General features: G+C 51.6%; 2 protein-coding genes across 5 annotated transcripts; one reads left to right on the forward strand and one right to left on the reverse strand.

The window, feature by feature from the left end:
* Nucleotides 1-385: 385 nt before the first annotated feature.
* CAMKK2 (calcium/calmodulin dependent protein kinase kinase 2) lies at nucleotides 386-17,357 on the forward strand. Of its 3 annotated transcripts, XR_007629267.1 has the most exons (19): nucleotides 386-551; nucleotides 4,761-4,888; nucleotides 5,314-5,761; nucleotides 6,431-6,478; nucleotides 6,872-6,925; nucleotides 7,053-7,104; nucleotides 7,196-7,329; nucleotides 7,926-7,962; nucleotides 8,710-8,731; nucleotides 9,020-9,108; nucleotides 9,183-9,382; nucleotides 9,473-9,526; nucleotides 9,978-10,051; nucleotides 10,602-10,689; nucleotides 10,937-11,035; nucleotides 11,566-11,694; nucleotides 13,577-13,677; nucleotides 14,036-14,363; nucleotides 14,497-17,357. XR_007629267.1 is itself a non-coding variant. In XM_050318328.1 (18 exons), the coding sequence occupies exons 3-18, from the start codon at nucleotides 5,462-5,464 to the stop codon at nucleotides 14,106-14,108; spliced, it is 1,554 nt and encodes a 517-aa protein (XP_050174285.1). In that variant the 5' UTR covers nucleotides 386-551; nucleotides 4,761-4,888; nucleotides 5,314-5,461; the 3' UTR covers nucleotides 14,109-17,357. The 3 variants fall into 3 exon arrangements, 2 of the variants coding, with proteins under 2 accessions (XP_050174285.1, XP_050174286.1); XM_050318328.1 differs by having other exon boundaries at nucleotides 14,036-17,357; XM_050318329.1 differs by lacking the exon at nucleotides 10,937-11,035 and having other exon boundaries at nucleotides 14,036-17,357.
* An 838-nt stretch (nucleotides 17,358-18,195) lies between these two features.
* On the reverse strand, nucleotides 18,196-25,390 carry P2RX4 (purinergic receptor P2X 4). Of its 2 annotated transcripts, XM_050318331.1 has the most exons (12): nucleotides 25,244-25,390; nucleotides 24,592-24,739; nucleotides 22,961-23,032; nucleotides 22,791-22,866; nucleotides 22,221-22,317; nucleotides 21,970-22,050; nucleotides 21,722-21,863; nucleotides 21,302-21,438; nucleotides 19,908-20,001; nucleotides 19,758-19,823; nucleotides 19,572-19,667; nucleotides 18,196-18,885 (listed from the first exon to the last, which is right to left on the reverse strand). In XM_050318331.1, exons 1-12 carry the CDS (start codon nucleotides 25,372-25,374, stop codon nucleotides 18,853-18,855), a joined length of 1,173 nt encoding a protein of 390 aa, XP_050174288.1. In that variant the 5' UTR covers nucleotides 25,375-25,390; the 3' UTR covers nucleotides 18,196-18,852. The 2 variants fall into 2 exon arrangements, with proteins under 2 accessions (XP_050174288.1, XP_050174287.1); XM_050318330.1 differs by lacking the exon at nucleotides 18,196-18,885 and having other exon boundaries at nucleotides 18,916-19,667.
* Nucleotides 25,391-27,716: the final 2,326 nt, after the last annotated feature.

Here is a 27,716-nt window from a genome sequence, read left to right on the forward strand (position 1 = left end):
CGCTCAGCGAAGGTGCGGGGGAGCTGGCACAGGTAACCAACCCAGCCCGCGCCCAGCCGCTGGAAACGCGGTGTTCGCACAAGGGCCGGGGGGGAAGGGGCGGCGGGGGATGGCGGGGTTCGTGTGCCCCCAGGCAGGGCAGGGGAGCCCGCAGCGGGAGCGGGACCGCGGGAGCTCCGCGCTGCATCCCGCGGGGAGGTGAGGCGGGGCCCGAGGGGGGATAAAACACCGGAAAATAATAATTATGCATAAACGAAAGAACAAAACCCACCCCAAGAGAAGCTTGCGGCGAGGGTGGGCGGGCAGGATGCGGCTGCCCGGGGGGGAAACCTGCCCTTCCCCGGGGCGGAGCGGGGCCTCCTCCCCTCCCTCCCTCCCTCCTTCCATCGCTCCCTCCCTCCCTCCTTCCCTCCCTCCTTCCCTCGCTCGCTGCCGCCGCCGGAGCGGAACCGAAAGCAAAGGCGTCGCCGGGCGGCCGCGCTCCGGCCCAGGGCTGCGGGGGCTGCGGGGCTGCGGGGCCGCTCCCCCGGCGGAGCGGCGCGTCCCGCCAGGTCGGTGCTGCGGGAGCGGGCGGGGAGGCCGGGCGGGCCCGCGCGGGGGACGCGCCCGCGGCCGCGGAGACAAAGCCGCGCCTGGAGGGACCGCGCGGGCGGGGGCCGGGATGGAGCAGAGGATGGAGCCGGGGATGGAGCCGGGATGGAGCAGGGGATGGAGCCGGGATGGAGCCGGGGCTGCGGGCGGCGAGCGGCATCGCCTCCGGACGGGGCTCTCCGCAGGTTCGGGGCCGGCCTGTGCGGGCACTCGGGGCTGTAATTTCCCCATCCCGATCCCGGGAGCTGCGCCGTGGCCCCGCACATATCCCGCGCCCGCCGGCCCCGGCGGCATCCCAGGAGCAGGGATGGGACACGGCGGGAGCGTCCCACAAACCACACGGGGCTCCTGCCCGCAGGGGGCTGAGCGCTGGGACCAGGGGTGCCAGGGAAAGATAGGCCATGAGGTTGGGAAAAGGGGGTGATTTTTAAGGTCAAGGGGCAAATGAGAGGCCAGGAGAAGATGTAGCTGGTGGAGCAACTGCGTAGAAACAGCCACAGGTTGGGTTGCTGCGAGTCACCGAGTGCGGATGGGAGGTGGGATGCAGCCCTGTGGCCACGTGCACGGCACGGGAGCATCGGGAGCGTGGAGGTGACAGTAAAGACCAAAAGCAGAAGCGAGATGACCACAGGATGCTGGTGTGATGGAAGTCTGGGCTGTTTGTGGGGCTGTGCGATGCTATAGGGGCAGAAAACAGCCCTGGGGACAGGACCAGGTGGTCCTTGGGGCCAGGGGGACCGTGCTGGGGAGAGGGTAGCTGTGGGCACTGAAGTTCCCTTCATGGCCCCAGCTGAAGAGACAGCCCCTTTCCTGGGAGACGGAGCCCTGTCCTTCTCCTGGCCCCTTTCCATCAGCACTTTGTTTTGGGAGAAATAACCAACAAACCCCAGGAGCCCATACCTGAGTGTGCCACGAGGGGTGTCTGATGGACCAGCACCGTTCCACGGATGTAATCTGGGGGAGGCTTTGCTTTCAACTCAGCCCTAATGTCTTTTAAGTGGCATTCAGAGAGTGCAGAGCTGCTCTCCTTTCCTCTCTTGTGGCCATTGCAGGCTGGAGCTGATGTTTCCAGGAAAGCTGGGAGCCGCTTGACAATGCTGGACAAAGTGATGGTGGTGGCCTGAACTCATCCCAGCCTGTGCTCAAATGCAATGTCTGGAGCTCACACTCTTGTTTTGGGATACTCATTACATATTGTTTAATCCTCAAGATTATAAAATACCTTGGTAAAGATGTTTTTGTGACTGCTACTGAAACCTGCCTCTGGGTTTCACCCCACTACAATGCTCTCAGCCTGCTTTTCCATTTTTTCCCAGTTCTTTCCCTGGTGTTGGATGGGCCAGGCAGCAAAAGAGGCTCTTCTGTTTGCCCCTGGGATGATGAAAAGCTTCTCTGCTTTGGCACAGGGACTGAGCATAGATGGGGGCTGGTGCCTGTCTCCAATATCTCATAATTTGGGGTGTCCTCTGACTTCTAGAGAAGCAGCTGAGAGATTTTTTTCCCATTAAAAGTCAGGTGGGGATGCATATGGCCTTTGTATACTACAGTGACTAATATATTTCTGGCAAGGTCTGCACTCACCCGTAGGAAGGGAAACTGTGATCGATGCCCCCGTTGCTGCAGATGACACCACTCTTGGCACGGGCACTTTCACCGCTGACTGTGACCAGGGAAAGCAAAATAGCCACTGGACTCGGCCCAGGGAGACCAATAACTGCCCCAGGCTGGCCCCAGCTGGCTTTTAACCACAGACCTTCAGTGGCAGCAGGGGAGGATCCCCTGTGAGTGAAACCGCCCTGGTTTAGGTGGTTTGAGTTCAGTTTTGTTGTGAGCAGCTTGTTTTGCAGTGTGGGAGCTGACCCCCAAATGAGGGTGGATGGAGGTGTCACTGCTGAGCTGTCACCAAGTCTTGCTGCCTTGGGAGAGTCTGATCCTGACTCTGTGTCTGACCTTGCCACAGGGAAGCGCATGGAGGGGGGAAGGCGAGTGTGTGGCAGCACCACCCCATCGCCTGCCCTGCATCTGGGTAGAGAAGCAGCTCCAGGGAGGGAAGGGCAGGCTGAGGCATCCGTATGCTCCCCTTTAAACCTTGTGCTGGCTGCAAGGTGTCATCCTCTGCACTCGCCCAAAATCGGTCGGTGTGTTCCCATCTGGGGGTGGCTGCATCCTGGCAGGAACCAGGCAGGATCCAGGCAGGGACCAAGCGCTCACAGCAGAGCTGGGGTGGCCCGAGGGGGCTGTGGAATCGCTTCCCTCTCGTGGGGGCCGATTTCACTCCCATTCGTTTCCGCTTAAGCCACGTGGACACTGAGCGAGAGGCAGAGCTGCTGCCAGGGCTTCACAGACCTCTTTTCATTTTAATATCCCTCTCCTTGCTGAATTAGATGCGAGACTGATTGCTTCGATAATCCTGCTGCAGCCGCTATGGGTTATATATGGATTGCAGCCAAGAGCTGTGCCGATAAATCATTCCTATACACCAGGCTGTTATATTTCCTGAGGATTTTGTGGGCATGTGCTGCTCCCTTTTACATAAGGATCTGCTGGAGTTCATACCAGAATGTGCTGCTTTTCCCCAGGAAAGGACCCGGATGGGTTAGTGAAGCTGGAGCCTCCAGGCTGTATTTCCCCTCTTTGGGTTTATGCCCCCCCATCCCAGCTATTTCACTTTTCCCTTTGGCTGGGAATACGGTTGTTTTCTTCCACCTTCTCCTCCTCAGCCTCCTGATGTGCTTATTAAGGATAACAGGGCTGTGTTCAACCGTGTGATCCCACTTTTGGGTTTTTCCTGGGGAGAGTGTCATCTCACAGGACAATTTCATCAAAACCCCGTCCTCTGACCCTCTGCACACATGCAAAGGGAAAACCCCTCAGATTTTCCACTCCAGACAATGTTATGATGGGGCTTGGATGACTTTTAGCCTGTTTACAGAGCCTGGGGAAGCCTGCTTGAATTAATCAGACTTGATATGTTTATCCTGGTCAAGCCAATTAACTCCCGCCGGCCAGGACACGCTCAGCTCTTAAGTATGACGAGACTTCATAGCTCAGTTTTGCTCCAGCCTGGCAAAGTTTTGCAGGAACCCTTGGAAATTTGGATGTTCTGGGGACAGGATGGGATGCCCAGTCATGCTGTGCCACTGCTGGGGACCGGTGCTGCTGCCAGTGATGTTCCTGAGATGGCTTCATCCTGGGGAGGCCGTGATGAGCTGCCTTTTTTGGTGTGGCGGTGGCACCCGGCGAGGGTACAGGGCACAGCATTCGGGATCGGCTCCGGCTTCAGGGGCAGCTATTTATATGTGCCCGCTGGAGGGGTGCCCACAGCAAACCAGGCGAATGGCAACCGGCCTCGAGATGCATCCCTGTGGATTCAGGATGAATGGGGGGGGCTGCCTGTTTGTTTTAATCCATTTGGGAGTGCATTAAAACACTCTGCCATGGGCTGCCAGCAGCGCCGAGGGGGAATTCGGCTTGGCTGGTGGCTCCCGGCTCTCTCACCCAGCAAAATCCTGTCCAGGAGCGGATTCAGCCCCACCAAACGCGGCGTTTCTGAAATAGTTTGTCCTTGTTGCTGTTCGTTGGCTTATTTATAGCCTCCCCATCCCTGTGCTTCTCCGTGCCTCGAAGCAGCCAAGCAGTGCCGGGCTGGCTTTAGCTCCAGGCCGATCCCACTTGGGCAAAGAGGCTCCGGTTTATAGATTGGTGTTGAAAACAGCAATTAGGCCATTGTGAAGCCTCGAGGACGGGGGAGACGATTTGATTTCTGTACTTGACCCATAATTTCTGCTGGGCTGATTCACAGTGGTTGTGGTGCGGGTGCATCACGGAAACTTCAATGGAGATGAGTGGAGCTAATTTTATCCGGCCGCCTCGTCAAGGTGTGGGAACCAGGCAGAAAAACGCCTCAGACCCTGTTCCTGCTTCAGGGCTGGTTGTTTCAGGATATTTTTTTCCTCTTCCTTCTGTGGCAACTTGTTAACCTAGAAATTAAAAACAGCACCAATGCTGCAGCAGGGAAGAGCGATGGTTTACAGCCAATCGCCCATCAAACTGCCCTGGCTGCTGCAGCACGTGTCAGTTAAGACCATTTTCCCCCTTTTAAAATTATTATTTAATTATTTGATTTTTTAAAATTCTTTGTTGCTAACAGTTTTCTTATTTATCTCAAGGTCCAGGGATCTAAGTTTTGCACAGAAGGCCATAAGGGAACCCGAGGCGAGGAAGAGAAATCACTGGCAATGACGAGCTGTGGGAAGAGGCAGTGAGCTGGGGGGGCTGATCCTGCACCCCATGATTGGTAAGTGGGTCCCTGTGCCCCTGAACTGCTTCCTTTGGGGGGTGTTTGGCAGAGATGTGCCTGCTCTGAGCACTAAAGTAGGGAACTCAGCAATATTTATGCCACTATAGTGCAAGGCTGGATCCTGCCTCTGTAAAACAACACCTTGGGGTATTTCTGTAGTGGAGATGATGGAATTGTTATTTCCTGGGTGTTTAAATAAAAAGGGTGGAAGGAGCAGTGGCAGCAGCCTTAGCGCTGAGGCTGACTCCAGCCTGGGGTCTGCCCCGTGGCAGGGTGGGTGCACATCCCCAGTGCCATCGTGTGCCACTGCCCTTGGCTTTACCATTCTCCACGGAATGAATAGATCAATCTGTAGAGCAATGACCGGCGGGAGGAAATCCTGCTTTCCAGAGAAGCCTGGCTGACCCACCCTGTGTTCGCAGGGACACCTCCCCGTGGCAGCATGGCCAGGACGAGGCCGTCGCTCACCCCGCACCGCCACGTGTCCCCGGGATCTCGCCCGCCCCGCGGCCCCTCTGCCGTGCCGGAGGCTGCGGCCAAGCCCTGGCGCTGAGCCCCCGCCCCGCCGGCATGGCCTCGCTCATCGTGGTGACCGAGCACGACGCCACGGCGAGCGCGAGCGAGGAGGAGATGGACGTGCCCGGCAGCGGTGGCTTTGGGGACGGCCGCAAGCTGCACCTCTCCGGCCGAAAGCTGTCCCTGCAGGAGCGGCCGCAGCCGGCGCGCTCGCCCGGCAACGGCGACGGCGCCAACGAGCGCTTCATCTACCCGTCCCTGCCCTACTCCCCGGTGACGTCCCCGCACTCCTCCCCGCGGCTGCCACGGCGGCCCACGGTGGAGTCCAACCGCGTGTCCATCACGGGACTGCAGGTGAGGGGGTGAACGCTGCTGCTGTGCTTCTCCTGCCCCTGCCCTCCTGGATTTCCCCGCCGTGGCGTTGCTTCCCGCTTGGTTTTTTGTCTGCATATGTGTGGTGGGAGGTGGTGGGACATCCCAGTCCATCCTGGGCCATGGGGATATCCTTTAGGAAGTTGAGACCTCCAACTCACTGTTTCTGGTGCCTTTTGCTGATGCCACCAGCTCTCACGGCTGCATTTTGGGGAAGCCAGGAGTGTACCGCGCTTCTCTTTCTCTCCTCCTTAAAAATAAAAAACAGAGAGATCCACTGAGACCTAAAGAAAAAACAGCCCTGCCTGCCCCCAGCCTGACAGAAAACAGGCAGCAAGCGGCTGCTCTGTCCAGAAGAAATAAAATTACTCGGCGCCAAGTCACCAGCATTAAACCCCCGGGCTCTCCCAGCCCGTCGCGCACTCTCGTTCTGCCTGAGTGGTCAGCATCATTAACGTTAGCAATTAAACATCTATAAACACACCAACGTGTGTGGCTCATGAATCAAAGTGGCCCGGCCCCACGTGGGTGCCCAGGCAGAGCAGGAGGAGGGGTGAGTTTGCAGAGAAAGTTTTGCTGGAGATTTAAAGGGAGGAGAGCAAACCCGAGTGGTTTGGTGGCTCCTGTCTGACCCACCCTCTCTCCCCACAGGACTGTGTGCAGCTCAACCAGTACAAGCTGAAGGATGAGATTGGGAAGGTGAATATTGGCTGGGTTTGGGGTGGGACGGGGGAATTTGGGGTGGGAGGGTGTTGGGCTCACTTTCATTTTCCAACCAGTGAGGTGGTAAATTCAGCCACTCACCACAGCAGCTCTTTGTTGCCCCTGTTCTGTTCTGAGTGGTGCTGGTTGAATTGTGTATTTTTAAAATTGTTATTAATTTTCCCCATTCCCCCTCTCTCCAAAGAAATGGGGCATTTGAAGCTTTTCTTTGCTGTTGGTGTGATGTCAGAGCGCACACCCCACTCCTCCCAGCATTGCTCTGTGATCCCAGTGGGGGTGGGTTTGCAGGGCAGTGCAGAGCCTGGTTTGGTGATGTGGGATTTTTTGAATTGTCCCTAACTGGTGCCCCACGGCTGTGCCCTTCTCCAGGGCTCCTATGGGGTGGTGAAGCTGGCCTACAATGAGGACGATAACACCTACTATGTGAGTAGTGCATGGCCCTGGAGCAGGGCAGATGGGATTGGGATGGATCCCCTCCAGCTGACCCCCTGTGCCAGCCCCATCTTGTCCTTGATTTGCCCCAAATTCCACATCTGTTCCCCTCTTGCAGGCAATGAAGGTTCTCTCCAAAAAGAAGCTGATGAGGCAGGCGGGCTTCCCCCGTAAGTGGCACAAAACCTTTAGGGTGGGGGACGTTTTGGGGGCCCCGGGGATCGATCCCGACCAGACACCCCATCTTTGCCTTTCCCACAGGCCGCCCTCCGCCCCGCGGGGCCAAAGCGGCCTCCGAGGGCTGCCTGCAGCCCAGAGGGCCCATCGAGCAGGTCTACCAGGAGATTGCCATCCTCAAGAAGCTGGACCACCCCAATGTGGTGAAGCTGGTGGAGGTAAGTGCTGACCAGCCCCTTCCCAAAACTCATCCTGAGCGGGTGGAAGGAAGCGATCACAGAGGAGCTGGGATGGTCATGGCAAGCTCTGCCTTTGGAAGACTCGTCTTTTCCTTGGTTTGAAAGGTTTTTTTTGGTCATCTCCCAAAAGAGGATTTTTTTTCTTCCCTGCCTGGAAAGGGAAACGCAGAAAAAATGTTGCTTCCTTGGAGGAAACAAGTGCTCAGATGGGTTTGGGGGAAGAACTGGTGTTTCTGTGGGTTCAACAGTGCAGCTGCCTTGCCCTCCGCCCACTGCCTGTATGAAATGGTCCAGAAAATCAAGAATTAGGGATGTGCAGGCTGGAGTTTATTTGGCTCATGAGTCAGATGATGCTTCCTGTGTGTTTTAAATATTTGCTTCCTTGAAGTACAGCTACATCTCTGTCCTCCTTTTTTTCCCCCCACCCTTGTGGGTAGAAGCTCGGAGACGAGCAGACCGTGCTGATGGTGCAGATGGTGCAGAACTGAGATGGCTGCTAAATAAAATATCACAATGTTTAATTTGAAAGGGGTTTTTTTGGCGCTGTTTAATTGCCTTTCTCCTTCTTTCGGCAGGTCCTGGATGACCCCAGCGAGGACCACCTGTACATGGGTAACTGCCCACTGCCCTGGGGGGTCAGAGGGACAGGGCAAAACATTCCTGCTGTCTTTTGGGGTGGCTGCGTGTGGGGTTGGGTCTCTCCTTCACTGTGGGTATAGCCTGGATGTGCTGGAGGAGCAAAATGGATGCAGTCTGGGTTGTGAAGGGAGACAGGACAGCACTTTACTGGTTTTACTTTGCCATGAAAGGCACAGCACTGATTACTGTCAGCTTTGAAGCCGGGCTGATAGAAAGTAGTTTTATTTTCTTGGCTTCAAGAACAAGGCACAAGTTAATTATCCACAGTACGAATGAGCCCCTTCCCACCCTGTCTGGCAGACCACAGTGATTTGCTTGATGCAAATATACACTTTTGGAGGAATTATTTCTATTTCATCGTTTATGTTCAGCCTGTACTAGTGGAGGAGTGTGTGATGCCTTTAAGGCCAAGTGCAGAGGTTTGCTCAGGGCATGGGCTGGGACTTTTTGGTTGCCAACTGAGTGTTTTAGTGTGCCATGGAGGGCACTTCACGATGCTGAGGCTGCAGCACTGAGAAGGCAGTTGGCAGTATCCCCTTAACTGAAAATGGGAGCAACCCAAATGCCACGTGCCTTGCATAAGACGGCATCTCCTTTTCAAAAATAACACATTATTTTTAGAATTTTTGTCATTAAAATAATTGCTTTTGTGCTGAGACTGTGCTCGGAGGAGCTCTCCCCTGTAAGCGATCCGTAATCACCTTCTCTTTTGTGTTGCAGTGTTTGAACTGGTGAAGCAGGGGTGAGTACTGAGTTCCAGATTTAAACCTACTAATGCATGAACATGAGATGGGTTTGTGGGTGGCACAGCTCAGCCACCCCTGGGTGTGGGTGCAGAGGTGATAGGGAGGTTCATGGTGGGGCTCCTGCAGGTTGGGGTAGTGTCTCCCCAAGGTAGTTACAGCTGTGTACATCCTGCATGTGCCCGTGTTTGGTGTTGTGTGCTGTCACCAGGCAGTGGCAAAGCCCCCAGGATCTGTTTCAGCACATCCAGATGGAGGATGAACTCCATTCTCTGTTTCCTTTGCAGCCCTGTGATGGAAATCCCAACCCTGAAACCTCTCAGCGAGGACCAGGCTCGGTTCTACTTCCAGGATCTGATCAAGGGCATTGAATACTGTAAGTGTCTCTGCAAAAAGGGTGGGATTTCTGGAGCTGGACTGCTGCATCACCTGTTTTCCCTCTGGCTGCAGTGCACTATCAGAAGATAATCCATCGGGATATTAAACCTTCCAACCTCCTCGTGGGGGAAGATGGGCACGTCAAGATCGCCGACTTCGGAGTGAGCAATGAGTTCAAGGGAGCCGACGCCCTCTTAACCAACACAGTGGGCACCCCTGCCTTCATGGCCCCAGAGACGCTCTCAGAAACCAGGAAAATCTTCTCTGGAAAGGTATTTAACAGCAATTTCGGGGGTTTGGGACTAATCTTCCTCTCACACAGTGTCTGTTCTGGATCTAACTGGGCTTTCTTTGCTCTGCAGGCTTTGGATGTCTGGGCCATGGGGATCACGCTGTACTGCTTCGTGTTTGGGCAGGTAATGACATGGATTTTTCAGTGCTGTTGGTGTTCTGGGGGCTTTGGCAAGTGCCTCCCATGTTCCAGGAACGTGGTGGGATGGGCACCCCCCATCCCTGTTTGAGCCAAGTGGAGATGGGGATATGTGGTGGAAATGAGGAACCTCTGGCTGTCCCTGGGATGGGTGCAGCCAAAAGGGCTGTGTTCTCTTTTTCCCCAAGGGAATAAATCCTGTGCCTGGGCAGATTTTTTAGGAAAGAAGCTCTTGTAGTGATTAGTAATTTTTGTTCAAATGTTATTTTTGCTGCATTTAAAAGTAGACAATGATATAATAGGAATTCTGGAATTTCCCTATAACTGGATCCTTGCTGTCCTTCAAACCCCACAAGATCCTGGTGCTCCCCTGGCTGCCCCACTGCTGCCTCTTAACAGAGGTCGTTGCTTTCCTCATTGCATTTTTTCTTCAATAGTGCCCTTTTATGGATGAAAGGATCCTGAGTTTACACAATAAAATCAAGACCCAAACGTTGGAGTTCCCAGACCAGTAAGTACTCAAAAATAAAAACAACCCATCAATCCTTACTTTACAACTCACATGAGTTGTTTCTCAGGCGGTGCCTGGGTAGGGCTGGGCCTGCTCTGCTGTGGTTTTGCAAAACTCAGGCTCTGAGCCCTTCTGTTGGCCTTGGCTCTGGAAAACGTCCTTGGCATTAAACATGAAGGCAACAGCTCCTGGTTTGCAGTTGCTGAAGAAGAAGCAATTGAAGTTGCAGAGGCGTTTGAGGGAACGGATTAACCTCTGCAGTTACTGCCTGTTGGGTTTTAGCCTGGGTGGAGCTGCTGTTGGGCTCTCCCAGCCCTGTACATGTGGGATCATTTTTCAGATTGCCTCAAAAGGAGATGTTTTGCTTCCCTGGGGGATCTGGGGAGGAGGGACTGCTTGGCACCTGGGTGCACAAGGACCTGGAGCTGCATCGCTGCCAGGGCTGGGGTTCAGCCCCAATCTGCCCAGAAAGGCCCACAGTGGCGCTGAGGTGAAGAGCAGAGGCAGCATCCATCCCCTTCCCCATCTCACCTCTCTCTTCTTCCCACAGGCCAGAAGTTACGGACTTCCTGAAGGATTTGATTACACGGATGTTGGATAAAAATCCCGAATCTCGGATTTCGGTCCCGGAAATCAAGGTACTGACCCAATCCCCTGGTGCTGGCTGTGGCTTCACTTCTGTTGGGTTCTCCTTGCTCAGCTTTTATTCGGGAGTCAGTTTGATCGTGCCAGGCTAGGTCCTCCCCCTGTGCCCAGGGCTCCTGGGCAGGTAAGTCCCAGCACCTTCCCCTGCTCCGGGACCTGCTCAGCTTTGGGACCTTTGGTGCCTAGAGAAGCCACAGGCAAAAGGAAATCCCCTGAGCACAGTATTTCCTCTGCTACCAGGAAAGTACTGTGCAACAGCCTTTCGCAGGAGATTTCTGGTCCTTCGCCCCTGCAGGAGCCTGGAAGGGGCGAGAAGCTGAGAGGATGGAGGAGACTCAGGTAGGGGGAAAGGATTGTGGGGGAATTGCTGAACCGTTTTGTGCTCCTCCTGCAGCCGTCCAAGTCACCAGGTGTGTGGGCAAGGACAAAGAGGGGTTCTGCCTTCCATCGTGGATTAATCCAGGTCCAAGACTAGGGCTCGGTGGGTCTCCCCATCACTGCTGCTCATCTGGAATAAGTAATTCCTGCCTCTTGGTGCTGCCTCATCCATAAAATGAGATCGCAAATAGGTCCTCTTCCCTAAAACCCACTGAGATGCCCAGGGCTGTAGGTCACCAAGGTTATGGCTTGGTTGTGTGGATGGGGCCAGCGCTGGCTCCGGATGAGCTGCACCATGGACTGAGCTGTTCCTGGCGGTGCCGGGGTGAGCTGGCTCACCAGGGGGATGGCACATCCCTCCCCTGCTCCCTGGTGTTTCAGGAGCACGTAGGGGCCATAGCTTGGGCAAGGAGATGCGTTTGCCAGGCTTGTGCTGTTTGAGTTGTGAAAAAGAGGAAATCATTCCTGACAGGCTGTGTTATTAATTGAAGTTGCACCCTTGGGTCACCAAGAACGGAGCGGAGCTGCTGCCCACGGAGGATGAGAACTGCACCCTCGTCGAGGTGACGGAAGAGGAGGTGGAGAATTCAGTCAAGCACATCCCCAGCCTGGCCACCGTGGTGAGTATGAAGGGGTTGATGGTCTGTGGATGCACACCCAGCTCCTTGCTGCCTGCTGGGGTGGTCCTGAGCAGCTGGAGGTTGCTGCTGAGGAGCAATAGCATTGGGCAGGATTAGAGCAAATCCCTTCCCTCTTTCAGAAAGAAGTGCTACAAGACATTTCAGCATCTCAGGGTCTCAGCATTTTGCTGGAGGTGGCTGTACCATATGCAGGGGAATATTCCAGAACAGTCCCAAAGGGAACTGTCAGTGGGTTGCCAGTCTTCACGCTTGAGCTGGCTGTCCAAATATCACTGTATTTGCTCAGGGCAAAAGTGCATCTGGTCCAGAACCTGCCTGCAGCCAGGAGCAGGTGTTTTGGCCAGGCATGAGGAGCTCCTGCCCTGTTCTACCTGTCCAGCCATAGGGGCTGTGGGAGCTTCCCAGGATGGAGATTTTATCTGGGCCACATCGTGCGCCAGACCCCGCCTGGAGCTATTCTTGGTGACTTCATCTCATCTCTTTTCAAGCTCATATTTTTATTCTCTGCAACCCCCTGTGGTGGTGAGAAAGACAGTGTAACCCTGCCCTGTGTGGAAAGTGAAATTCTTGTGGGTTTTGAACCTAGTGATGTCTTTGGGTGCCGCCAGCCCTTGTGAGGAGAAACAGCGAGCGACCATTCACAGTTCCCTGGCACGGCGCTATCACACCCAGGTTGTGATATTTTGAAGTACAGGTCTCTCTTTGAAGCCCCTTTTCCATCTCACAGCTGTGCCCACATCTGACCCCATTTCTGGAGCATTTTCCACTTCAGTATCCTGCAGAAGTCTCGTTGACTGCAGATATGTTACTATGCAAATATGCCTTGTACAGCTCAGGCTGAAAAAGCAGATGTTGCTCTAATGAGATCACCACTGATGAGGGATTTCCCCCTTTTTTCTGTTCAGAGGTGACTTGTTCAGTGGGCTCAGTGCTCCCAGCCCCGCTGAAATCCAGGTGGTTTTAGCACAGCTCAAGGCAAGTGAGATTTAATGAGGCTCTTGCCTCTTAAATATCGCTGCCTCCAGGCAGATCTTGTATTCTCACATTTGCATTTGTTCTTCAAAATTACCCTCCGGTGCCTGATCTTTGTGCAGCCAAGTGCAGGCATTAACACTCCAGTACGAGATTCACTCATGTGGCTTCAACTCTCCCATAAAATGCCTTCCCCTTCGGACACCCGAGGGCTCTTAGGCTGCCGTGATGAGCAGAGGCAGAAGGCACAGAGGGATGAGAATCAACACCAAATGAAGCCAGGGGTCCCCAGAGCAGGATGAATGTGCTGAGGCAGCGTCCAGCACTGCTCACCTTGTTGTCTGCTCCCACCAGCAAAACGAGCTGGGGGATGCCTGGGAAGAACCCTGACACTTCAGTGTGCCCAGCAGTCTCTAGTGCTGGGTAACTTTGTGTTTTGCAGCCAGAGACAGACAAATGGCCAGCTTTTCAGTTTGAGTTTGCTGAATGTTAAGGCAGAATCATGCTGGGTCCTTCCTTCCTTCCCCTCTCCTTTTCCAATGATTTTTTGTGCCAGGTAATTCATGGGGAACTGGGGATTTGCAGTAATCAGTAAAACCTTCTGAGGGAAAAGAACTTCCCAGACTCGGCTTTGTTCTCTTTCAGCCTCTCACACCTAATGGGGCTTCATCTGCATGGGTGTCAGATGAGGATACAGCCCCTGTATTAAGCAGCTGGAGACTTGCAGACATGCTTCCTTCTGGTTTTGGTTTGTTGGGGGTTTTTTAAAAAGAGAATTTTGACTTGTTCTCACTGGTTTTCATAACTACTTGGTCATGAGGGTTGGATGTTCCTGTTGCTCTTGAATGGAGCGAAAGCATCCCTGGTGAACTCGGTTCTGGTTTTGCAGATCTTGGTTAAGACGATGATCCGGAAGCGATCCTTTGGGAACCCATTTGAAGGGAGCAAGAGGGAGGAGCGGTCGTTGTCTTCCCCTGGGAACCTGCTGCCGTAAGTGTCATCGGCCTAAAATGACATTTCCAGCTTGTCTCACTGCTCTGGAGGAGAAATTGAATAGTTGGGCTTTGAATCTTTCATGGGAGCCATGACTGGGACATTCACACCCCTTCTGTCTGATCTGTAACTGCTTTATGGGATTTTTGTGGCATGGAATATCTTGCTCTTCTGATGGGATGAAAAGCATCTTTTTATCACATTTCCAGCCTGTTATGTGGGAGCTGGGGGGAGATGACACGGGCTCAGGGTCCCAAAGGTCCCACGGCAGGGAAGGGGCACACACTGGTGTCCCACTGCCTGCTTTGCCTTCCTCTGTGTCACCCAGCAGCCCTTTTATTTCCTTTGAAAACAGGAAACAAGGCAGCGAAGATAATCTGAAATGCAACGACTTGCCCAACGTGGGAGAGGAGGAACTTCTTTCGTGAACATCGACCTTCCGGTTCTGTTGAGCGACTCAACCCAGGGCACGTCACAAAAGCGTGCAGCTGGGACTGAGCAACGTTGACAGAGCCCACGCCAAACACAGCATGACACGGCGCTATCTCAGTATAAAGCTGGATGTAGAGCTCACATAGCAGCATGTTATCAGACATCCGACTGTTTGTCATAAACATGGAGCATCTCCGACCACTTGGGACCGCTGACTTCTCGTGGGAGAGGCGCTGGCTGGCGCCGCAGAGGTGAGCTGGTCGTGCTGAGCAGCGACAGAGCTTTGCAAAAAAAACCCCAACAAAACACAAAACCCAAAGCAGTCCAACAAAAATGCATGTTTGGAACTGCTTTTAGCTGGTTTTAATGCCAGGTAATTTCCAGGGACTTAAGGCCAGCGTCCCAGAGGTCTGTGTGCCCACCGTGGGCACGCTCAGAAGGGTGAAGCTTTCGCCAAGTGGATCCACGGCAGTAAAACCACGCGCGTGCACTTTGAGAGTTCACGACCTACCGGGAATGTTGTTGCATCTATTTCTTGTCCTTCTGGTTTGTTTTTAATCGACACCTTTTTAGCTGCATGGGAACAAAGCAAAAAGCCACCCTTTCAGCTTTTTAAAGAATGCCTACCTTTGTGAGCCAAGTTGTGTTAAGCAGCATCTTCAGGACGTTCAGAAAGTGAGGTTAATTACCTCCTCCACGGGTAATTAGCACCTTTCCAAAGGCCTTGGTGTGACCAGGACTTGGTAAGTTAGGTATTCAGTGTATGAAAGGAAAAGGTATTTAAGGGCTTAAGTTCAGTTTGAACTATTTTTGCTGCAGAAATATGAGTGAAAGGTGGTGTTTAGCTGAATGTTTGGAACAATAGAGGAAGCACTAACAGTTTGTTTCTAAATCTTTTACTTGATCTAGGTAGATATATTATTAAATATAAAATTCAGGGTAAAATCCTTCACTTCCATGTACATTACATGGTTTACTACAATTAAAAATAATACAACTTATGCTGTTTTTTAAGTATAGACTTAGGGCTTGCTTAGAATTTAAGATCTTAATGAAATACTCAGATTAGCTAGTGATTTTCAAAGAAACTTTTGTTTTCCAAACTCTTAATCTGGATTCTGGGGCCAATGCTATGTATTTTTGCCAGTTCGTTACCAGTAATTTGTGAATGCCTGTGGATCAGAGGCTTGTTAGTAAATTAAGTGTATACCTAATTCATGGATTGTTTCTTATGAAGAACTCTTTCACCTTCAGTCAGATTACTCTGATTATTTGTGGTGCTTGTAAAAAAATTAATAATCTATGATGTGGTGGGAGAGACTCTGGTGTCCAGACACGCTTCCCCAAGTTCTCTGTGCTTGGACAAAGCTGGAGAATGGCAGAGTGCGGATGAGCTGGAGAGGAGTCAGGGTTTGCCTGAGGAAAGGGGTCACGGTAAGTACAGTTGTTTAGTGGATGGAGTGTGGGGCTGGGAGGGGGGAAAAGTCTGATTTCTTCTCTTCTCAGTCTGATGTGGTTGTGTGACCTTGAATGAGGCATTTAAAGTGACGGTGTGCCTGACAGAGGGGGAGGATTCGAGTCTCCCAAGCTTGGAAGGGACTGCTAAGGCTTAGTTCCTTGCCCTCAGGAAGAAGGCACCAGGAGACACCCAAGTATTGTGATTGATGGCCTGCTAACCCTGGCCATGGATGCCCTGCCTTTAGGAAGTGACTGTCCCCTTGTCTTCCTTGACCCTGGGCAGCACAAGCAGCAGTGCTCTGAGGTCCTTGGCCCCACTGCAGTCAGACCTGGCCTGGTAATTCCTGGTTAGGACAGGTGTTTGTTAAAGCCAGGACAGTGTTAGCAAGGGCACAGGTGCCTACACAAACTGTCCCTTACGCCTTTTGATCACTAGAAGTGATGTTCCCCCTACACTGCAATTTATCATGGAAACATTGTGCTGCTGGCCTGTCTCCAGAGCCAGTGAAGACAGTTTGTGGTTTAGGAGCAATACTATGGAGTTTGGAGCCATAAGACACGCACTGTTTTCCTCCCATTTTAGTCCAAGGCTACGCCAAAGCCCTGCAGCTTCAGCTATGGGAAAACCAAACAGGTAACCTGGGGGCCAGCACTGCTCCAGCTGCCTGCTCCCCCTTTCCTAAACAGGACTTTCCATTGTGGAAACGCGTGTGAGTGGGCAGCCTGGTTCCCTAACCCTGCAAATGGACTTGATCTGCCAAAAAAAAAAAAAAATTGCAAAACTAGGGGATCTGAGTCTCTGTAGTTAGTGCATAGCAATGTGTGGTGTGTTTGCTAGAGGTGTGTTGTAGAGATCTCTGTGCTGCCCATCTCTGGTTGTGATCTGCTGGGTGCCTCCTGGGACAGTTTACATTGACCACACAGGTTTGCCTGGTGCAACCACAGCTTCTCAACAGACTGAGCTGTACTAGCTCCTTCCTCAGTGCCCCCCCACACACAGGGGCCTCAGATACTCCCCCAGATCAGTGTCTTAGGGCCAGCATGGGCTCGGTTCTGAAGGATGTAAAGCTCAGCACTTCCCCAAACCGAGTGTCCCTGAGTGCCAGATCCCCTGGGGCTGCAGCCAAAGGCACCTTTCTGAAGGAAATGTGATGTAGATTTTCCTTGTTGGTCAGCTCTGTTGAAAGCACAAAGCCTTGACCGTGTGAGGAAGAGCCCTCTAAATGCATGAGCTGTAGAGAAGCTGTCCTGTGTACATAAACCTGCTCAGTTCCCCAGCTGCTGTTCCTTAGTAGTAACGCTGGCTTTCTTCTTATAGTGAACATTTTGCTTGTGCCTTGGAACTGGGCTGTAGCTTGATTTCCCCACCTCCCTTCCTTTCAAACAAGCCCAGTGCTGGCTGGGACCTTATTGACTGGGTACTAAGCCTTTTTGGCTCTGAAAGCACACAGGAAAGTGCTGAGGGGAAACCAGGCCTCTTGTCTGAGTAGTTTTTCATGGTGGTCCCCTCTTACCTATCAGGCAATTGATCTGTTTCTTTTCTAAGGTCCTGAACTATTGCTGATTTTTTATACTGTTTGTTTAATGACCAAGGCTTGTGTTTCATTCCTACCCCTTTATTATGCATTTAACTTTATCAGGTGTATCAAGTTTAAATACTGTGTATTTACCACTTTTAAATTATATTACCTAAGAAGAAAGAAAAAACAAACCAACAACTAAGTGTTTTTCCACACAGCTGTTCAAGCTTCACTGTACAATACTGAAATAAATGACATGCAATCAAACCCAGAGTTAGTTGATCGAGTGGAACCATTATCCTGTTTGACTGGTCTTTATCAAGCTGTGAGAGTTTGGTTGTTGGAAGAGGAATCTGAAAGCACTTTCCTATGTTAGTGAAGTCTGGTGCTCTACCATTACTGGGGATCTTGGGGATCTAGGATGAGTCCACAGTGGCTCAAGACACTGCATAATCCTAACTGAGCATTCACAGGCACAGACTGGAGCGCTGACTCTTGGAAGGGCACTGTTTGAGTTGGGACACAACTTAGTGCTCAGCAGCAGCAGGCAAATAAAGACAACAAGATGGTAATGCTGTGGTGTGCACACTGTGCTGCTGGAACATGGCAGCAAAGCCCCAGCTAGGGTGATGGAGGTATGGGATAGATCCCAGGGCTCTGTAGCACTAGAAAAGGCTCAGAGAAAGGGAAGAGCTTTGTGAGCCAGTTGTGATCACTAGAGATGCTCAAGGCCACGTGAACATAAAAGCCCAAAAAACACACTTTAATCAAATTGTGTAAACCCATTAAATGCAGCAGATACAGCCCAGATACACGGTTGGTGTGGTGGCAAAAAGCTTGGGAGGTGTGCTGGGGAACGACAGGTCTGTTCTTCCAAACCCAGGCCTCTAATTTACAAGTCTTTTCCCTTGGAGAGGGTTTTAATGCAACAGACACAGAGAAGGTGTCAGGAAAACCAAGGTGGAGCAGAAGCTGTAGTTGCAGCATTTCTGCTGGGAGAATCAAAGGGCAAAGCCCACAGAGCCCTGGCTTTGATAGCCCTCCACTAAAAGTTGGTGTCTGGGGAGACACGAATAAGCAAAACCCAGCCTGCAGGACTCTAAAGGGCTGAGACAGGGTAATATTTTATTGAACTAAAATTTAAAGTAGTACCACAAAAAGTAGACAAAACAGAAAAAAAATTTCTGTAATCAGTAAGCCACTTCTCAGAGCACAATGGAGCCAGACACTGCCTTGTCTTGGTCTGTGGCCACTGGAGCTTGGAGACACAGTTAAATAGTAGGTGCAGGCTCAGCTAAGCTTCACAGTCCTTCAGAACAAGGAAAATGACTTGACAACAGCAAGGAGCTGCTTTCCCAAGGTTAGGCAACACCTGGCAGGGGCCATGTTCACTTAAGGAAGAATCCATGCCTGTTACCCTGTGCTCTCTGCACAGGGAGCTCAGGGATAGAAGGACACTCAAAATGACAATGTCCCTGTCCCAGGCATAGCCAGAGCAGAGGCCTGCATGTCATAAAGCACAATTCTCCCTCTGTGCTTAGTGCAAGTAACCTGGAAAGATCAGCAGGCAGGGAGCAGACCCAGTTCTTCTCCCTGGGGCTTGGCTCCAGCCAGGAAAAGTAGTGAAGAGTAGCAAAGATGGTCCCTTTCTCAGTTTGGTTCCCCACTTCCTTCCAGCGAAGAGGGGGTGGTCTCATGGCAGGGACAAGTAACGTTCACAGCAGCAGTTCAGGGCAGCAGTTGGTGCTGCAGCAGCAGGAGCTCAGGAGTTGGTTCCGTATGTCTCACCGACTCCCTGCAAGGATCAGAGATTACAGCTCTCTGCCAGAAAACTCTTCTTACTCCCTCTTCCTCTCACACAAAGCCCCCTGCACAGGCAAGCTACTGTTACTCAGACTTTACTCTTCCAGTGCCACAAGGATTCAGAAATCCACCCTCAGCAGCAACACTTGCCCCCAAGCACAGGGCTGTAGGGCTGAGCTCCACCCTCAGCACCAGTAAAGCAACTCCCTAAGTCCTTCTATTAACCAAGCAGAGCATTTGGACCCTGGAGGGAACCAGAGCTGTGGCTGGCCTCAGAAAATACCAACTCACTGAGTGGGTTTGTTCACAGCCACAGGAACCCCAAAAGCCAAGAATGAAGGGTTTGAGATGGGAACAGAGCCGTTCCCCACAGCTCTCAGAAGGCAACTGCCAATGACTGCAACCCAAAAAGGAGGTGCAGCAGGAGCATGACAAGTTGAACATGTATTTTTCTCTCCAAGAGTGGTTGCCCAGGAAACATGACAATATTTGTTTCTAGTGCACTTCCCTGCAACAGCCTTGAGGTAAAAATTAGCTTCTCTGACAAAGAGAAAGTTTCCTATAAACTGTGGTTCAGAATCCCTATTTGATGTGAACTTTCTACATCCTGTTTCAGAATCTCTCTGGAGTCAGAGGAGGAAGCAACTCTGCCTTTCCCCTGCCTCCGTTGATGCTTACCAGTTCATAATCCTCCACGTATTTGTATTTCTTTTCCCGATAGTAGTACCTCTTCTTCATGCAGTACAGAACAAAAATGTCACACAGCACTGTTGCCTAGTGGAGATTGAAAGAGTTTAGGACAGTGATCCTCACAACTGAGGCACTCATCCAGAACTGCGCCCCAGTGCAGACAGTGTCACTTACCACGCCAAACAGCGCTAGGCCAGAGCCGATGTTAATCATGGTAGGAATTACATCAAATTTTCCTGCCTAGAAGACAGTTACAAGGCTGAATATATTTTTCAGCATCTCGGAAAGTCCTCACTACAACAGCTCCAGGAACTGTCACCCTACCTTTCCAAACACTACGATATGAAAGCGGATGCCATAAGCTTTGACAAGCGTCCGTGATTCAGTGCCATCGCTATTCCTGTAGTATTTTGCAAACCTGGGAGAAAAGATAGGTCAGAGCTTAGCTGCAAATTCTGAGGTTGCTTATGTGATCATGCAACATCCAGGTGTGTTCCACGTCCCAAGAGGATGGGCTCAACATTGGTACTCCCGGGCACAAACCCCAAATGATGATTTCATGCAGGTAAAGCACTTGGTAGGAGAAAAGCCCAAAACAGGTGAATGTAAGACAACAGTTTTCACAAGCCAAATCAAGGAACTTGCAAAGGAAAGGGAGAAAGTTGGCTTTAGTAGGGGAGCAGAAGGACAAATGGGAAGAAATTCAGCTACACGAGAGAGGTGAGCAGGTGGTTGCAAGGGACGAGGCAGCCACGAGAGGGCAGGGCCGGGAGCAGCAGCGCCGCTGGCCCGTGTCCTGCACAGCGTGGCCCGCAGGCTGGGAAAAGGGATGAGAACAAATAAGTGAGATCAGACTTACTCTGCCACGTGGTTGACTAAGCCATGAGGAAGCAGAGAAGAGGGTGGAAGAGAAGAGAAGAGAAAGGATTGGTAAGGGACTGCACCAAGGTCTGGAATTACCAAGAGCACTACAGATCTGGCTGTAATATCCTCCAGCCGGTCTCGCCTGACACCCCAACACCTGCAGGCCTGGCACCTCCCAAACACACCTTCTGCTGTCTGCATGGCACCAGCTCCTCAGTGAATTCATCCAAGGTCCACCAAAAGATCCCCATGCTAAGTGAGATTTTGTGATTCTAGAAACAAGTTGTGTTTCCTCACAAGCAGGAATCCTGCAAGGACCTTGGCAAGGTGGCCAATCCATACTGTTACAGTCTGAGTCTGGATGCAACAGCTGCCTGGCTCTGCACTGGTGTTTTACTGGAGGTGCTGGACTGTAATGGTCAGAATGTGTATGTGGTGGTGTATGCCATTAAATATGATCCTCAACTGACAGAGACACTTTTAGAGGTTAGTTTTTCCTCAAGCACAATGAAGGAGATGGTCTGGTCTCCCACCCCCACCTCTCAGACCCCTCAAATTCTGCCCTATCAGCACACCCTGAAACAGTCAGTCCTCCCATTGCCATGCCATGGCCCAAACAGCCACCCAAAAGCTGATGGAAACATGACTCAAGACACACTGACGCAATCAGTGGTGCTTCACTGACCTCCCCTCTGCTGTGGTTTGCACACAGTGAGGATCCCACCCACTCTGTCTTACAGCATCAGCACAACTCTCCAAGTTTTCTGGTGCTCTCCAAGCACCACGGAAATCCCCAGACTACCCACAGCTGCCAGTGGCAGACTGAGCTAGAGGTGCCCTCCCAGCCACGTTACCTGAAGTTGTAGCCAGGTGAGACGGTGTGGGCAGTGTCCTTGCTGTCGAGGCGCCGGAAGGAGTATTTTGGCACACAGTGGGAAGCATCTCTGTCAAGGTTGCAGTCCCAGTTGATCTGCAGTGCCATGACTCCACCCTGCCAAGTGGAGGAGAGAAGGTCTCTGCTAGAAGGCTCTCTGCTGACCAGGACTCTCATTTACTGGCTCTTGTCCCAGTCCCAGTTAAATACCCTTTCCCCTTGCTACAGAAGGGTCTTGCACACAACCCCACCCAAACCATCCAAGGCCAATGATTTGTATTAGAATTGACTCCAGTCCCCCTGGCCAGAGCAGCTCTCCGTCCTGCAGCTACTCTGTGTTCTGCCACCTACCACTCCTCTTCTACACAACTGAAGCCCAAGAGAAGGGTCTGTCAAATACCTCCACAGCCATTTCCTGGAAGTTCTGCCCTGCAGCTTCAACTATTTGCCTTAAACGAAAGATGGGGCAGAAGGGATCTGTGTGGGCATCATAGATGCAGTTCTTGAGGTAGGTGGAGTTGATAGAGGGGAGGATGTTTCGCCTACAGGGGAACAGAGAGAGAAGAGCTGTTGCATCTTCTTCCACCCATCCAGCTTCCCTTTACAGTCCACAAGATCAGACAACACGATGCTCCCCCCACTGCTTACTTGCTGAAGTTGAACTTGCGGTACCAAATGTTGTTCTTCACCAGAAGGGTAAAGTTCTCAGCTGCTTGTAGGAACGCTGGCCTACAAAACAGGAGGAAGGGTAAATAAGTACAACGTATTTTCACAAACAGGTCCCTTACTGCTCATCTCTTCAGTTTTTCCCAACAGCACCTCAAGGGAGAAGCATCAGCTGCACACCACCAGCCTCATCCCAGGAGGGCCACCACGGAGCAGGGAGACAGAGCACTCACTTGGGTATGTGATTGTCATCCTCCACAGGGCACCATGCAAAAACTTCACAGGTCATAACGCTGCTGTTGTATGAAACACACTCCCCAGTCTGGATGCCTGAAAAGAAATGTGCATGGAGGTACTCCTAAGCAAAACCAGAGGCAGTGTTTGTCCCATGACATCTCTCTCCATATGGTGAAAACAATTTTCTCAGAGGCAAAGTGCCACTACCAAGACCCCCATTATCTTCCAGTGCACTTTGTAGTGCAATTTCAGAGAAAGAAGCATCAGGTCCTTTTCCTGAGCCAAATTCTCATCTATGTGAAATACTGCTCCAGGGACTCAAGGCCTTGAAAAAGCTCTCACACTGTTTGCTAACCCACAAAGCCCACATCTACCCAGCATCCACCCAACACAGTCCATCTGCTCTCCCCAAGCAGAAAAATCTGAGCTTCCCTTTCAGTTCTCCTATCTGTGAGCTAAGGAGAACAAGGAGACTGAAGGGAAATGCTGCTTCCTTCACAGCAGGGAAGGCACAGCCCAGAGGTAACACAACACAGACTCAAAGACCTTTGCAGCAGGTTTCTTACCATTGCTGTGGGTGCTGACATATCCTGATTTACAGCTGTTGTTCTTCACCTGGCACTCCGTTTTATCATCTGGCACCTGGAGAGGAACAGTAATTTCACTAAGCTCTGTGAACCCTCTCCCTCAAACTCCCACCCACACGAGGCAGGATTAAAGCAGATCCTGCACCTACCTCTGGGCAGTGGCCTTGGCTCTGGTTCAGCGTCAGTATCACATTGGTCATGACAAAAACAGTGTTCTCACCCTGAACAAGCAAAACAAGAGGGCAACTTAAAGAGTGACAGTCTGCAAAAAGCATCCAAAGCACCACACCAAATACCTTTGTTGACAGAGCCCAGGTGGCTCTGCAGAGGGGACCTGCTTTGGACAGTGCTGGCGCAGCACTAAAGGAGCATATTCTCACATGGATTGCTTGATGCTGTTGTGTTTAGCCAGAGGAAGGACTGTGGGACTAGAAACTCTTTCTGTCCTCCCACTCAGACCAAATTTCTTCATTCCCATTATGAAAACAGATCACACAGCTCCTCAGGGGAGTTGCAAGGCAGGAGCAGAAATAGAGCTCCAGCTGCAAGTCCAAGGACAACTCCCACTCTTTCTTTTTGCAATATATCAATTAGAAATTTTGACCAGTCCTGGTTTATTTCTTCAGGGAGCACAATTTTTGTTACTTTCCTTTCATTACTTTCAGGTCTGTACGATCTGTTGTTTGCTTCTGCTCCACTGATATGCAAATACGAACACTCAGCCAAAATCTGGCTAAATCTGTCTCTTTTGCTGCATCACATGTCATGCAGACAGAGGGACCCACAACCAGCAGCTTGGCTGTGCCTGCCCATCCCAAAGGCCACCACATATGGCCCACAGAGTGCAGATTTCCACAGACACAGTCAATCAGTAACTACAGCAGGGCTTCCTGTTCAGTTCCGGATCAAGTGACTCGCAGGCTATTCCTGGTGTTTCTGCCAACAATCTAACTTGGGTCTCTTTGCTTTGGAGCAGTAAGATCTGTGGTTATTGCTAAGCAGTAAGAACATGTGGTCATTACTGTTGAGCAGTAAGAACACGTGGCTATTGTTGCAACTTTTTCCTGAAGCCTACAAAGTTCTTCATCCTCTGCACTGTTGATTCCAGCTCTGGGGCCACCAGAGCGAGTCCAGAAGAGGCCACAGAGATGCTCCAAGGGCTGGAATAACTCTGCTGTGGAGACAGGCTGAGAGAAGTTGGGTTGTTCAGCCTGGAGAAGAGAAGGCTCCAAGGAGACCTTAGAGCCCCTTCCAGTACTTAAAGGGGGCTTATAAAAAGCAGGGAGAGGGACTTTTTACATGGGTAGGTAGTGCCAGGACAAAGGAGAACAGTTTTAAACTAAAAGAGGAGAGATTCAGATGAAATTCTTCCCTGTGAGGGTGGTGAGGCCCTGGCACAGGTTACCCAGAGAAGCTGTGGCTGCCTCATCCCTGGAAGTGTTCAGGGCCAGGGTGGACAGGGCTTTGAGCAACATGGGATAGTGGAAGGTGTTCCTGCCCACGGCAGGGGGTTGGAACTAGATTATCTTTAAGGTCCTTTCCAACCCAAACCATTCTGTGATTCTACACAAGCACACACACAGATACACTTTTCTTTAAACAAACTTCCCCAGGGCTCGTGGTGCAGGTGCTCAGCATGATCTGTAACAAAGCAAAGCTGCTTCATTCTCTCATATCAAGGCCATGCTGGAGCTGAAGCTGCCCTGCCCTCAGTGGACTTTAGCAAAGCAGTAGTTGATTGCTAGAAAACCTTCCCTTTCCGTGTGAAAGTGACTGATACCTGAGGGGGGATGACATAGTCAGCTACATCCCAGATCCTGGCTCCCAGGGAGGATGTGTTTGTCAGTGTTACTCCTTTCACCTTTGTGGTTACAGAACTGACCACATCGTCTGTTTCCTGGTAGCCCTTCTGCCACAGAAAGACCCACCTGCAAGAAACAACAGATTAAACACTATAAACAAGCATAGATGGTCGGAATTTCTCCTTTTCCCATACGTCACCTGAAAGGGCCAGTCCAGACAGTTTCACAGCATTTCCCTACAAAAGGGTCACAGGACAGACAATCTCCCTTGCGGTTTTTTTGGGGGTATTTTTTATTTTCAGAGTGGTCTGCAGGGTGTAGTTTGCTTTTATGCCCAGCCCCGCTGGGTGAGTGACAATCACCCCCCCCGGGGACGGTCCCGCTCCTGAGGGGTCCTGTCCTGTGTGCAGCCCCACACCCCCAGGGAAGTCTGCCCATGAAGCGGTGCCACCACCTCCGTGTCACCCTTCGGCGAGCTCCGGGCTCCCGGCTCCCCTCAGCCCTCACAGAACCGAGGTACCGGGGCCCCTGAGGGAGGGGCGGCTCCAGCCCCTCAGCCCCGGGGGCTCCCAGCGCCTCCTCCCTCCCGGCGGCCGCCCCGGGCCCCCCGCACTGCCCCCGCCCGCTCACCCGATCACGTATGCGAGGATGGCGAGCTGCACCCCGCGGTTGATGAGCCCCACTTTGCGGCTGCGGATCAGCACGATGCGGGGGGTGTCGTACTCGAAGAGGAAGCTGTGCAGAGCCCCGCACGACGCCATGGCGGTGGCCGGGAAGGGCGGGAGGCCGGGAAGGGCGGGCAGGAGGGACGGAGCCCTCAGGGGCCCCGCGGTGCCACAGCGCCCCGAGCCGCCCGCAGGGCGCTCCCGCAGCCCGGGGCCGCCACCGCCATCGCTGTGGGAGGCCAGCGGCGGCAGGGGCTGCCCGAGGCTGTTTGCACAGAATCACAGAATCCGTTCGGTTGGAAAAGACCTCTGAGATCATCCAGACCAACCGGTGACCCAACACCACCGTGTCAACAATAAGTGCCACGTCCAGTCCTTCCCTAAACACCTCCAGGGACGGCGACTCCACCACCTCACTGGGCAGCCCGTTCCAGCGTCTAATCATCCTTGCTGAGAATAAATTCTTCCTGATGTCCAGTCTAAACCTCCCTTGGTGCAGTTTAAGACCATGTCCCTCTTGTCCTGTGGCTTGTTATTTAGAACAACCCAACCCCATCTGGCTACAACCTCCTGTCAGGGAGTTGGGGAGAACGAGAAGGTCCTCCCTGAGCCTCCTTTTCTCCAGGCTGAGCCTCCTCAGCTGCTCCTCATCAGACTTTTGCTCCAGACCCTTCCCCAGCTCCATTGCCCTTCTCTGGACTCCCTCCAGCACCTCAGTGTCCTTCCTGAACTGAGGGGCCCAGAACCCAACACAGTTTTGGGAGGAACGGGGATCTCCCTAACACCAACTCGTGTCTTGCATCCAGCTCAGGGCAAGGCCAAGCACCTGCCTCCAAAAGAGAGCAGAGCATATTGAAGACCATCATGCTCCCATCCACAAGGAGCAAATCCTTTATTTATCCTCTTGCAGAATTAAAATTTACTATTAAAGCAGGGATCTGCCACCTAATTCAGGCACCTTCCACCTGGCGCTGAGATACCCAACACAGTGCTTGTATTAGAAACACCACCATAACCCTCATAAGAACGAGTAAATCATTAGGAAGAGATGAAGTGATGACAAAGTGGCAGTGGGAATTTCACAGAGTACAAAACAATTAAAGAGCTTTAAGTAACCTATATATTAGTAAACTGCTTTATTTTTTATAAAACCAGTCAAAACTGAAAGGACCGAAAAAAGTGGGGAAAGGGTAAGGAAGAACTTTTGTGCAAATGTGAAAGATCAAAATCACAGTCTTGGGTGAATATTCAGTGTAATTATTTTCAAAAGGAGAACTGGTTCATATGCTAGAACAGAAATGCACTAATGCCTATGGTAATATTTTCCCACTCTAGATATATAAGATGCTGCAATATGAATGTTAACACAATTAATGAAGATATAAATACAGCTGGTATAATCTGCCAGCAATACATCTTCAAATACATGTGGGAAATGGAAATGGCAAACTGCTGGGTTAGCTCAGAGAGAGCAAAGCTTCGTTGAAAGGAGTGCAGAACATACCTGTTACAATCCTTCTTACCCTGGTTCTACAAAAATAGAGCATGCCTAAATATAACAAAAATAGAGAATGGAAAAGGTGCTGGAGCACAGATTAATCTACCCTAAATTCGCTGCTCCTCAGCTGTACTCTGACCTTACACACCATATCACAGAGCTATTCTCACGAGTTCAGAAGGAGGAGGTGTAGGAAGCAAGGCCTGCTTGAAGATAAGAGCAAACAGTCCAACATTACAATTCCAATGAGTGTGAATGAAATGCCCAAAAATATTACAGAAAGACGGTAAAAGTACTAATCCCTGACTTCAAGCTAAAAAGAACAATACAAAGAGAAGAGCTGGGCTTTTCAGAAAATGCTTTGTCTGTGTCACTGGAACCATCTAAAATGAGTGTGTTTAATCTGGCCAGACCGTGAGACCTTCAGTGACGAGTTATGAAACTTGTTCTGTGGCCTCTTTCTAGAGCCTCTTGATCCAGGGCTTCAGAAAGCTGGGGAAGATGGGGTAGAAAAATGCTCAGCACCACATTTCCACCACCAATCCCTCTTTTGGGATTGCTTCATTCAGGGTCATGCTTTGAGGTGACTCTTGGCTTTCTTTAGGGTGTGACCAGACAGCACCAGCTGCTGAAATCACTGGAAGGTTGTGATGTGCTATCTTTTTTTCCTTCAGCAAGAGCTGCTCATGGTACTTCTGTGTTGGTTGGCATTTGACACAACAGCACCACTTTTGGCAGCCTGGTGAAGAGGCCCCTTCTTTCTGGGTTGCCCCAGCTCATATTCTTCATAATCATGGTTCTCGTTGGGCTGGCTGGTGCAGCAGCTGCCAGCATCACAAACTTTCACAGGGTGGCTCTGCAACAACAATTCCCAACATAAATTAAAGAAAACAGCATTTGCTGCTTCATCCAACCACACAGAGAATTTTGAACAGGGATC

This window comes from Myiozetetes cayanensis, unplaced genomic scaffold, assembly GCF_022539395.1.
Source record: "Myiozetetes cayanensis isolate MyiCay16 unplaced genomic scaffold, myiCay2020 scf21, whole genome shotgun sequence".
NCBI lineage: Eukaryota > Metazoa > Chordata > Aves > Passeriformes > Tyrannidae > Myiozetetes > Myiozetetes cayanensis.

What these genes read in the sequence shown, in the direction of transcription:
- P2RX4 (XM_050318330.1), bottom strand. Translation starts at nt 25,374, where the DNA reads ATGGCGTCGTGCGGGGCTCTGCACAGCTTCCTCTTCGAGTACGACACC. An exon ending in ACTATGTCATCCCCCCTCAG is followed by an intron (nt 23,033 to 24,591) that starts GTATCAGTCACT and finishes TTGCTTGTTCAG; the next exon opens with GGTGAGAACACTGTTTTTGT. An exon ending in ATATCGTAGTGTTTGGAAAG is followed by an intron (nt 19,824 to 19,907) that starts GTAGGGTGACAG and finishes ACTGTCTTCTAG; the next exon opens with GCAGGAAAATTTGATGTAAT.
- CAMKK2 (XM_050318328.1), top strand. Translation starts at nt 5,462, where the DNA reads ATGGCCTCGCTCATCGTGGTGACCGAGCACGACGCCACGGCGAGCGCG. An exon ending in TTTCGGTCCCGGAAATCAAG is followed by an intron (nt 10,690 to 10,936) that starts GTACTGACCCAA and finishes CTCTGCTACCAG; the next exon opens with GAAAGTACTGTGCAACAGCC. An exon ending in TCCCCAGCCTGGCCACCGTG is followed by an intron (nt 11,695 to 13,576) that starts GTGAGTATGAAG and finishes CTGGTTTTGCAG; the next exon opens with ATCTTGGTTAAGACGATGAT.